The sequence below is a fragment of the Sorex araneus genome, chromosome 2 (assembly GCF_027595985.1).
Source record: "Sorex araneus isolate mSorAra2 chromosome 2, mSorAra2.pri, whole genome shotgun sequence".
Lineage (NCBI taxonomy): Eukaryota > Metazoa > Chordata > Mammalia > Eulipotyphla > Soricidae > Sorex > Sorex araneus.
This window is the reverse complement of record NC_073303.1, coordinates 158,020,061-158,032,726: the sequence shown is the minus strand read 5'-3', so window position 1 is coordinate 158,032,726 and position 12,666 is coordinate 158,020,061. Positions and strand designations below refer to the sequence as shown.

At 33.5% G+C, this 12,666-nt stretch overlaps 1 protein-coding gene across 1 annotated transcript in view; it reads left to right on the top strand.

Moving 5' to 3' along the window:
- Positions 1 to 12,666, top strand: part of ZPLD1 (zona pellucida like domain containing 1) — a 43,483-nt gene that overhangs the window by 23,391 nt on the left and 7,426 nt on the right. The window contains exons 3-6 of the mRNA XM_004606738.2: positions 1,438 to 1,619; positions 3,775 to 3,847; positions 8,883 to 8,980; positions 10,807 to 10,887. Of these exons, the coding sequence (XP_004606795.1) occupies positions 1,438 to 1,619; positions 3,775 to 3,847; positions 8,883 to 8,980; positions 10,807 to 10,887 (434 nt within the window). The remainder of the gene's footprint in view (positions 1 to 1,437; positions 1,620 to 3,774; positions 3,848 to 8,882; positions 8,981 to 10,806; positions 10,888 to 12,666) is intronic.

Sequence of the window (12,666 nt, the reverse complement as noted above, 5' to 3'; positions counted from 1 at the left end):
AATTTATCACAGGGCTGGAGAGATAGCTCATTGGGTTGGAAATTCATGCATTGATTTTATTCCCCTAAGCACAGCTAGGAGTAGATCCTGAGCAATGAGCTGAGAGTATCACTGCTAGGTGTGGCCCCTAACAAACAAAAATATTTTAGGTCTCCATTACATCTTATAGAAATATATACTGGGTCCTATATGATGGTTTCCAAGGTGTAAGAAGCCCCAAACATGGCATTATGAAAGTCAAGAGCATTATTTATTTCTTCTAAAATGTTGCTTCTTAAAATTTATGGATTGATGAATCCAACAAAAACTAGCTGAACTAAGGAAAGTAGATGTTTGAAAATATACATATATGTATATATATATAATGATAATTATAATTGCCTTTGGGGGGCCACATTTACTTTGCTTAAGGTTTACTCCTGTTCTGTGCTTACGAATGTCATCTGGCATGGCTCAGGCCCTTTATGTATGCAGGGCATCAAACCTGGGTCAGCCATATGCAAGGCGAGTACTTTACCAGCTAGATTATCTCTCTAGTCCTGAGAAATATTTTTACATAATGTTTTGGAATCCATAATTTCTTCTGAAACACATCTAAAAATATTATTATAGAATAGATTAAAATATATAAATATATTACAGGAGACTAAGGGAGGATTAACTTTAAACAAATAGGGAATTTTATTTTTCCAAAAGTTATGATGGGGGGTCTGAGATGTGCCTCTCGCTGTTCTATGCTAAAGCAGCAAAAGTGAGCAAGATTGAAAGAAATTCCCACACATAGAGAACTCTGACAGTGACTGAAGGAACTGTTAAGTAAAGAGATGATGCTATGAACCCTGCTATGATGTTGGGTATTACATATGAGAGAAATTCCTAGGGAGATGAGATCTAGATGGGCTGCAGGGTGTGCTATGATAACTTAATGAGAGAAAGAAGGTATAGGAAATACACAAAAAGACCTGAGAACAGTAAGGATACTGGAATTGGGCCGCACAAATGATCTCTTATTATTTATGTATATAAAATGTTGAAAAAATGGGGCTGGAGAGATAGCACAGTGGGTAGGGCATTTGCCTTGCACGCAGCCGACCCGGGTTTGATTTCCAGCATCCCATATGGTCCCCTGAGCACCACCAGGAGTGATTCCTGAGTGCAAAGCCAGGAGTAGCCCCTGAGCATCACCAGGTGTGACCCAAAAAGCGAAAAAACAAAAAACAAACAAACAAAATGTTGAAAAAGTACTTCTGATAAATATAAAGTTACATTTAGTTAAAAGGTATACCCAATCATTTATCAGTATTTTCAAAAGCATGCAGGTTATAGTGAGAAAAAATAGACCCTAGAAGTGATCTTGTCTAGTGTTATGTTATCTGTGAAATGCCTTTATTTATATATAGCCATTTAATCACTATATTTTATGTACCATTTTAACAGGTATCCACACTTCCTGGAGTAAGTGGCTATGGAAATACAACTTCAGTGCAAATAGGAAATATTTCAGGGTATATTGATACTCCAGACCCACCAACAATCATCAGCTATCTACCTGGGCTTCTTTACAAATTTAGTTGTAGCTATCCATTGGAGTACTTGGTTAATAATACCCAGCTTGCCTCGTAAGTTAACTTAAGTCCCCATTGTGTTCTTGTTTTCTCATATTATCTTATGTTTGAGCCACATTTTATCCTTAACGTACTTATAAAGATAACAGTATTTGTTGACAATATGCCAAATCAAATGCAATGGAAACTACATACTGTTAAGGCTAATATATCTATTTCTCTACCATCTACCAACTATTTGTCTATTATCTATAATTATTATGACTCATATCAACTTTCCAAGGGACTTAATTTTTCACTGAATTAAAAGTGACTCAAATTATTGAGGTGTCAGCCCTGGGTTCTCTTTACTCTCTTCCTAGTGTTTACGTACTTCAGGAAACACTGACTACTCTCTTCCTAGTGTTCACGTACTTCAGGAAACACTGACATCATTCTAGTTCACAAAGCATTAAGTCACTATACTGTTTGCTGTTGAGTTCTGTATAGCTTCAGTTTCCGTCACATGCTCTCATTATGGAATTCTGCTACTTCACAATCTGAACTCTCCAAGTCTCTCTGTTGCTGATTGTTACCCAAAAGTTAGCATCTCTGAGTCAGAAAGAGAGAGACAGACATAGAAAGATTGCACTCATCTATGGTATATAGAATAACAGAGTGGGAGACTATCACCCAAGAACTGTAGAAATAAGTACCAGGAGGTTGACTCCATGGCTTCGAGGCTGGCCTCACATTCCGGGGAAAGGTCAACTCAGAGAAGCGATCACCAACTACATTGTAGTCGAAGGCCATGTGGGGGAAGGGAGTTGCGGGCTGAATGAGGGCTAGAGACTGAGCACAGCGGCCACTCAACACCTTTATTGCAAACCACAACAGCTAATTAGAGAGAGAAAACAGAAGGGAATGCCTTGCCACAGTGGCAGGGTGGGGTGGGGGGGAGATGGGATTGGGGAGGGTGGGAGGGACGCCGGGTTTACGGGTGGTGGAGAATGGGCACTGGTGAAGGGATGGGTTCCCGAACTTTGTATGAGGGAAGTATAAGCACAAAAGTGTATAAATCTGTAACTGTACCCTCACGGTGATTCTCTAATTAAGAATAAATAAATTAAAAAAAAAAAGTTAGCATCTCCCAGAACTAAAAGGATTCCAACGGACTGAGGTTATAGTCATTGATTTATAATCACATGTATATACACTAATTATTTCCAAAGCACATCCTTCAAGACAGGATTATATCCACAAAGTCATTTGGATTTGTCAAACATGTTTGATAGTATTGCATCGTTAGCAATATCTTCTCTTTCCCACTTTAGGATCAGATATTAAGAAACTCTAGGGTTTTTTTTTTAATCGAAATCACAAGAGACCATAGAGATCACCTTTTACTTTAATGTGAAAAAATATCTAGTACCAATACTGATGGGTCTTACATGTGTGCAGCCCTGGCTCATTCCATGATATTTCATGCATTTTCATCTCAGCACAGCCACCTGTAGCCCTGGTTGTCTCTTGAGAAATCCTGACATAAGCACATGTGCCCTTTATCCTGCTACATAGAAGTAAAAGTCCTAGCTGTTATTATGGCACAATGATGAATACTACCTGGTCAAAAGCAATATTCTTGACATGGAAAAGAAGACCCTAAGAGGGAAAAATACATAGAGTACAATAGATTATCAGGTGTCACCATCTCTCACTGGTCCCTTCCCAGCTCCCCATTAGACACATTGCAGAGCCTTAGATTTTATGGAAATTCATTCATTTGTTCAAAAATGTTTAACATACTTCTATTATGTACTATAATATATTACAGCAATGAACAAAATAAAGTTATTGTATGAAACGTCTACTCTAATAGTATCTATGAAAATGCTTCAGCATCAGATACATTTCCTGAAATAAAACTTTCTTCAAATCTAATATATATGTGTGAGTGTGTGTATGTACATATAATATAAAATGGAAAAAAAGATGCCTATATAAATAAAAAAGGAGCTCTTTTTAAAAAATTTTCTTTACTTGGTTATCTTTTATTTTTCTGATTAGTATTCTGTTCATTGACTTAAACAATATGCCTACTTCCAATCTAGTCAAAAGTACCAGGGCTGCTCAAGAGTTTTAGTACCTCGTATCTAACATTAAGGTACAAAGAAAACTTTTCATTTAAAATCTCATCAGTGCTTTTTTTCCCCCTCTAAATCTATTTTAGATCTTCAGCTGCTATTTCTGTGAGAGAGAACAACGGTACATTTGTCAGCACTTTGAACTTGCTCCTTTATAATGTAAGTGATGGGTGAAGAATGTTATTTTCTCTTTTACTGTTCCTAAGAGTCATTTATGTGAATGGCCTTTGTATAAAAATCTAATAAAAACCACATCAGCCTCATACTTCGGTAACGTTTATCCATCTTTGCCACCATTTTCTAGTATCTTAGTGACATATTTGTACTAAAATGCCCTTGTTTTCTGAAATTTGATAAAAAATTTAGATTTTGTATTATAAACGTGATTCTGCATAACAATTGCAAATGTCTATCTGCATCTACATGTGTGCATATTTGTTTAGTTATACTCAGCATTAAGATAGTATAAACAATATTTTGTGATATATAGATATTTCCTTTAGAGGTATTCTGAGTGAAGAATGTGTTAGCATTCTCTATATGGTTTTAGCTGATGATAATTCTGTCACATCTAAAATAATTTGGGTTGTCTACACAGTATTGTCTAAACTTTTGTCATGTAAATATCGACAGTGGCAGCAAAATGTGAAAAATACATGGATTTCTATTTATAACTCTAACATTAATCCCCCAAATGATATTTTCATGTTGATTAAAATTTTTATTCATACATTTTAAATGCCTGATTTAAATATCAATTTTTCAATCTATCAACCAACATTTTGTAAATTATGAATCTGATTTTTGTATTATTATTCATGTCATCATGGCACTGAGTTATAATTCATGCAACTGATTTAAAAGTCAGTGCTTTATACTTTGAATATAATGAGCTATAAATATTGTAGTAGGACATTTTCCAAAGACATTAAAAAAAATCATGTTTATAAGTTTGTAGTCTGACACTGCAGAGTTCTAAACAACAAATTAATATGTGTTGAAATGAAGATTGCCTTTCTGTCATTTCTAAGCTTTCTTCTCCACAGAGCTGTTGCCAAGCTACTTGAGTCTCTAACACTCAACAATTACGTCCAATATTCCTTCCCAATTTGGTCAGATATTTATTATTGTTGTGAGCAATACATTTAAATGAGAAAATTTCTTTAAATTGATTTAAATCTGAAATCTCCATGCCGTAGAATAGAGGTGACAGGTTTGGATTCAATATTATTTGTCATAATTGATTGAAACAAAGATCAGAAACAATAGTTGATCCTTAAAAAAAAGTGTGAAATACACCCTAAGGCATTTAATGATCTTGTTATTTTCTGTGAAATTGAGAAAGCATTGAAGAAGCAGAAAATCAAGTTTCAGAAGTGAGGAGAAAGGCTGGAGTGATATAGTAGAACTGGTCAGGCGTTTGCCTTGTTTGTGGCTAACCAAGGATCAGCATTTATAACCTCAGCATCCCACACAGTTTCCTGAGCCCACCAAAAGTGATCCTGAAGCCAGGAGTAAGCCCTAAGCACCACAGGGTGTGACCCCAAAAGCAAACAAACAAACAAAAAAATAAGAAGTAAGAAGAGATTTGATCTGTCTTCTCTTTATCATTGGAAATAATATTCCAGATCTGTTGCTAGCTAGACATAATCCTTAAAAGCGTTTCTGGAATATTATTAGTAAATAATCTTATTTAGGTGATAATACTAATGATTTCAATTATGTAGCATGAACACAATCTGTTGTTTGATAACGGATTACTAATGAAATAAACAGTGTTAAAATACTTTTAAATTTGCAATCACAGTTTGCATGAATGTGAGATTAATGATTGAGTCTTAAAAGTTATTTATTTAGAAGTTAATTAATTTCCCTACAAATGAGTAGTTTTAGGTTAATAGACTTTATTTCTGGAATAACTTTAGATTTGCAATAAAATCAATCTAAAAGTACAATTTCTATGTACATCTTCTGCTGGCACAAACTTTTCTCCATTAATTACATCTGACATTATGCAGTATATGTTGCAAACGGCAAACTGAATTTTTAATGTATTACCTAAGGTTTATATTGAGTATAATTCTTCATGTTATATATTCTATGGATCTGACTAATGTGTTTTACATGCATCCATCACTAACTAATTACTAATTAATTACTATGTCATACAAAAGGGTTTCACTTTCCCAAACAAGTTTTAAGTATGGCACCATCATACTGTTTTGCCATACTTCATTCAGTTCATAGAAATTAACCTTTGAAGTAGAAAAATAATTTGGAATATTTATTCTAATTGATCCAAAACCACTTTTGTTGATTGTCTGGTATAATAATCCTTACCTAATGTAATTTTAATGAGACAAATCTAATTTTTATTTTACAACTATTAAAGTTCATGTCTTCCTATTTCACATACATATTTTTAAGAATTCCTAATCTTGAAGAATTATAAAATGCTATTTTTACCCACGACTCTTATTTTTTCATTAGTTATTCAGAGAAAATAAAAGTTTTACCAAATTTAGACTCAGTACAATTGTTTATTTCTATATTCTGGAATTCAGAGAAATTCTATTTATAAAAAAATAATTTTGGGAGCTGGATTGATAGCACAGCGGGTAGGGCATTTGCCTTGCACGCAGCCAACCCGGGTTTGATTTCCAGCATCCCATACGGTCCCCCGAGCACCGAGGAGTGATTCCTGAGTGCAGAGCCAGCAGTAACCTCTGAGCATTGCCGGATGTGACCCGAAAAGAAAATAACAATAATAACAATAATCACTGTGTCACTGTATCACTGTCATTCTGTTGTTTGTCAATTTACTCCAGTGAGCACCAGTAATATCTCTATTACATTCAGTCCTGAGGTTTTAGCAACATCTCCTTACTCGTCTTTCCCAATGATTGAAGGCTCTCTCAAGGTCAGGGGAATGAGACCTGTTGTTAGTTACAGTTTTTGACATATTGAATATGCCATGGGTAGCTTGCCAGGCTCTGCCGTGTGGGCGGGATACTCTCAGTAGCTTGCCAGGCTCTTTGAGAGTTTTATATATATATATATATATATATATATATATATATATATACATATATATGTTACTGTACTACTACTACTACTACTACTACTACTAATTTTGTTGACTTGATTTTTGTAAAAGTTAGTCATTTCAGGCTAAACAAAGGCCTTATTTTGATGTAATATAAATTTATAAATTTTCCTATCTGTGTAATTAAAAGGAGGATAAATTTGTAGATTTTAACTTGGCTCACATTAATATCACCAGAGTGCATTCAAAATGGTAAATCTGGTGTTGGTATGTGACAATTATTAATAGAATTTTTAAAACTTGAGTAAAAACCATAGCAAAAATATAATTTGCTGTAAGGAAAATATAATCTTTCAAAGAGTAAAGGAAACTATATAAAATAAAATCATAAAATTAACTTTTAGAAGCAATTTCAGGAGAAGAATGTGAGATTTCATGATTAAACCAAAACCAAATCATATATTATTTGCAAATGACTTAGCAGTGCAAAACTTATGAGAAAAAAAAGTAATCGTTCTTCTGGACAATTTTGATGCAAGTATAAGATGAAAGAGCTTCATAGTTAATGAAGTGTGGATTACTTGTAGAACTTGGAATAGGGAGCCAGAAAGATAATTAAAGAAAAATACTACCTATCAGAAATGGTTAGAAGAGCTATTATCATTTATCACATAGATATAGCAAATAAGTATTGCATATAACCTCTCATTTATCTGACTTTATTTGGGAATCAAATGTTCCACATGAAAGCAACTTTTTCAAAATGAGAGCATCCAAACTATTATTGCTTTTATTTCTAAAATTCATAATTTGTTTAGTGCTTCTCAGCCTTCTGAAAATATTCTCTGTATTTTGCCTTTGCCTGGTGACTTTGAGAGTTATAATGAACATTAATAACTTCTCTTTGATGCAATTTAGCAATATCTTCAGTTACTATATTTTGTGGAAATAATGTACTTCTACATTAAATGATTTTAAATTATGAAGAGATTTTCTTTTAAATGTTCTACATTGTTTTTCTCTATTATCAAATTACAGCTATGATTTTTCAATTGCTAAGCTACAGCTTTACCCAACTATGCAGAAGGCATATAAGCAAGTTATTGAGAACAAGTCTAAAATAACGGGAAAAAGGTAGAAGTTAAACCCAAAACAACTTGGTGGTTTAATAATATATTAAACTTATAAAGAAATTTGAAGGAAGAAGTTTATCTAATGCATTTTGGAAATTCAGGAAAATTGTATCTTTATTAAACATTTCAATAAATTTTGTTAATTTCAAATTGCCTGATAAGTTTTTTGGGTAAGAATAATTGTTGATGGTATTAAAAACCTTCAATTTTACTGGCAAATAGCTTAAACTAAAACAGACATAATTTGCATTGACTAATATTAGTCTCTGATATACTTTAAATGAAATATTAGTTTTGTAAACCAAATATTGGCAGTTGACTATTAAATTAACAATATTAACTGTTAACAGTTAACCATTATATATAAGTGAGGAGAAAACATAGTTTAAGGGGTACAGACCATGCTTAGCATGTATGAGAGATCCTGAGTTTAATTTCTGACACAGAATTGGCCCAGGAATACTATCCGCCTGAACACTACACTCTCAGGCCCCTGAGTATTACTAGAAGTGTCCTGAGCACCCCCTTTCCACCACTAGTACACATCCCCAAAAGTATATTTATATTGAATATCAATCACCTATGTGGTAATTATAGAAAAATGCCTAAGTATAAAAAAATTAATTTTTATGTGGATGTAGATACCACATTACATGGCTTAAGAACAATTTTGCAGTCTGAAGAGATAATACAGGGGTTGAGGTACTTACCCTTTGTCAAGGAAATCCCAGACTAAACCCTGGCAAGTGCCAACAAAAATGACCGCCAAGTATAGGGAGTATATTCTGAGTGTTGCTAGGTGTGGTCCCTTGGCTCCAAAACAAAACAGACAAACAATCCAAAAGGAACATTTCTGCCAAGAAATTAGAGAGTAAACAGGATCTTTTTTATACTTGTTTTTGTAGATGTAAATTTGCCTTCGCATTTTCTTCTAAGACATTCTTTTAAGAAGCAACTATACAGTTGTGCCTAAGCAATGATGAATTAATTGTTTATATATATATTTTATCAATAGGATTCGACCTACAGTCAGCAACTGATTATCCCAAGTATAGGATTACCTTTGAAAACCAAAGTATTTGCTGCTGTCCAAGCCACTAATCTGGATGGCAGGTATTTTCAAACTCCTATCTTCTATTGCTTAAAATATTTTGCCTACCTAAAATCTCATCAAGTTAGTTCATTACTCCAAATTTAAAGATACTCTCATTGCCTTACCATTTAGACAAGTTGATAGAAAAACATAGTAAATTAGAAAGATTAAGGGGTGACACTCTATTTATGTCATTAATTGGAAAACAGTATCTTCCCCTAAAGGAGAGACGTAACTGGAAGGGGGTGTGGGGAGACCTGGGATTCCAGATCTTCTATTTTTTTATCTGAAAGATTATTAATCAGATGTAGTCAGTTGGTGGTCACATGATTTCTGTACTTTTCCATTTGTATGTTACTATTTGTATTCAATTGAATTTGCAATAATTATTCAATTATCATGCTCAATAAAAATGTGCTGAAAAACAAAAACCCACTTTTATAATAAGATGAGCCAAAATTATATATTATCCTCAGAAAAAAATGTCACGAAATCAATTAAGTAAAGATTTTAGGGCCAGACTGATAGTCCAGCAGGTAGGGTGCTTGCCTTGCATGCAGCCTAACTTGGTTGATACCTGGCAGCACATAAGTTCCCCTGGAGACTGCACTTCAGTCACCTCTGAGCACAGAACTAAGAGTAAGCCCTGAGTACTGCCAGATGTGCTCCCAAACCTAACAAAAACAAAAAGGAAATTTAAATATTTCAATCACAACTGAAAATGATTTAAGTTTATCCAATTCTGCTTTGTAAATAGACTGTGCAGGTTTGAGATAGATCAATATGTAATCAAAGTGAAAGTAAAGTAAAGTGAAATTTATCAGTTACACAGTCGGGGTGGGGGGCTAGGGGTGTGGGGGGCTAGGGGCGTGGGGGGGCGGGGTGGAGCTATACTGTGATTCTTGGTGGTGGAATATGTACACTGGTGAAGGGATGGGTGTTCGAGCATTGTATAACTGAGGCTTAAACCTGAAAACTTTGTAACTTTCCACATGGTGACTCAATAAAAAAATAAATAAATAAATAAAAGAAAGAAAGAAAGAAAGAAAAAACTTGTGAATAACTGATAATGGGATTCTTTTGTATTATTATTTAAACTTTATTCTGAAGAGATAAGTAGTTTAGATATTTTGTTCTTTGCCTTATTGGTGTCTTTTTGGTATTTCTGTTTTTGGATATATATGGTCTTTAAAGTTGTCTTACTTAATGCAGTTGCTTTCATTTTCTTGGCATTCAGTTCTTACAAACTAGTGATTACCCTGACACAAGAGATGCAATGAAGTTAGACATAAATCTGTTCCTTGGAGGAAGACAATGGATTTGCCCCTGGGCTTTTATCTTCTAACACAGTGTCCATTATAATTCCTGTGTCTAATCTTACTGATTCTGGCATAATTTACTGTGTATATTTTATGCACCAAATTGCTTTTATGTAGATATTATATGACAGATATTATAATATTTGTCATCTTTTAGAGACGGTAACATTTGGAGACCAAAGAGCATTATTCACGATGATGGCATATATAACCACATTGCTCACATTTGTGTTTGCTTCTTCAGACTTGACCATTCAGTTGCCTTATTTACATCTGAGTTCTGGCTGACTGGCATTCTCATTGTGTGGTCTTAGTCTTAACCTCACTTGCTGCGTATGTTATTTTGTTGTAGATACTTAAACACCCGAGTAAGACAAAGTTTTAACAAATATGAAGCCTCTGCAAGTAACTAATAAAGAAACTAGAATCCAGGGAGCAAAAGATGGTTAATATTTATTTCTCTGTAATTAATAATTAACCCCCAAAAGAAGTTTCTGACTCTAATTTATGCTTGCTACTTTCTGTAGATGGAATGTCTTGATGGATTATTGCTACACAACCCCATCAGGGAATCCAAATGATGATATTCGGTATAATCTCTTCCTTAGGTAGGTGCCTTGTATTGATAGCAAAGGCCCAAGTACAGGTAAATCAAATAAAATATATTGATATAGACAAATTACGAGATGCTTATAGAATTCTAAATTTAAAGTTTTACACTTTGACTCTGAAGTTCTTATAAAGCTGAATATAAAAGTCAAGAGGTTTTCAACACAAAATGCTGATAAAGCTGTTGAATAAGAATTGTAAGTAAGTTAGGTCCATCAAAGATGTTTTATTCATGTTTAGAATATATGGGAATATTTTAGTGTCTTAGAAAAAGCGTGGTTAGGATTTTCTTGGCAATAAGACAAAGGCAGAAGGAGGGTGCTATTTATCTGCAGCTGGATGTTCTTACTGTATGTCAAAAGGAGAATAAAATTAAAGTAATGCTTTTGATAATTTAGACCCAAAAATGCTTACTTCATTTATCAGTGTTAAATATGAAAGTGTAATATGGCCTATCACTCCTTTTTTATCAGAGCTAATAATTTCAACTTCATTTCCCAATAGACAGTGATAGAGTGAATGTAATCTACATTTTGGAAAAGCGGACATTGATCATAAAAATATTCAATCATCCCAGCTCCCTTTCAGCATTTTTATCTGACAAAGAATAGACTTGATAGTCAAGCAATGGCTTCTAATCGTGTTTAAAAATTGCAGTTGGCTTAAATCACTGTTGCTTATTGACACATGATGAGAGTAATATGATGGTAAACCAAAAAAATATATTTTAATGGCTAAGGTTAAGATGATGTTCAGAGGGTGTGATGAAACTGACACTCTCATTTCTGTTTGCTGGAAATGTTTGGGGAACATTTTTGGGAAAAATGTAAGTATGCATAAAAAAACCCTTAAAAGCATCATCTTCTTTGGTTTTAAATCCATAAATAGTGGTATATATTATAAAATATTTATAATTTTTTAGTCTATCGGTTATATCTAAAAATAGTAAAATATAGGAGCAAACTGTTCAGCAGTAGAAAATGTCCAGGTACATAATGGTGGGAACTGTATACAGGTGAAAGGATGGGTATTGGAACATTGTATGACTGAAACACAATAATGAACAACTCTGTCACTGTGTATCTTATGGTAATTAAATAACCAAAAAAATGTACAGGTAAATTAAAATTATAGAGAATCAGGGTGAGGTATAAGGCTCAAGTGTTAGACAATATATCTTGCATATAGAGGCCTTCAGTTTGAGTCTGGACATTACAGAGTTCCCCAAACATAGACAGCTGTGATTCCCACAGCTAATGCCAACAAAATTATGTAGAACCCATAAATTAAATGTTTTAATGCACTATAATTATATATAATTATCTATAAAGTTAAAAAATGTTGACTCTATAATATCTCCTTCCATTCTGCCTTCCTGGAATTTTTATCCATACAAATATATATTTCTTCAAATTGTAAATGTCATTAAAATATTAAATAAAGAAGTCAGTATAGACAGTTGTGTGCCTAGGTCCTAATTTACATAACATATTCTAATAATTTACATAAGATATTCTAATTTAATAATACATTCTAGAAAATATTGCAAAAATACATGAAAAGGTTCACAGTCAGATTGTAATCATTTTGTCTTAAGATTTTTCTCATTTCCAAACTTTTCTATAGGGATCACATCTGATAATCTGAAATATACTAATTAGACTGTGGAGGCACTTTAATTCTGAACCTTTTAAGCTTTCTTATTAGAAACTTTAGAGTAAAGTGGGAAACTGAAAACAGCTCCCAGACTACTCCCAGTGAAGCTAGGAGGAAAAGAA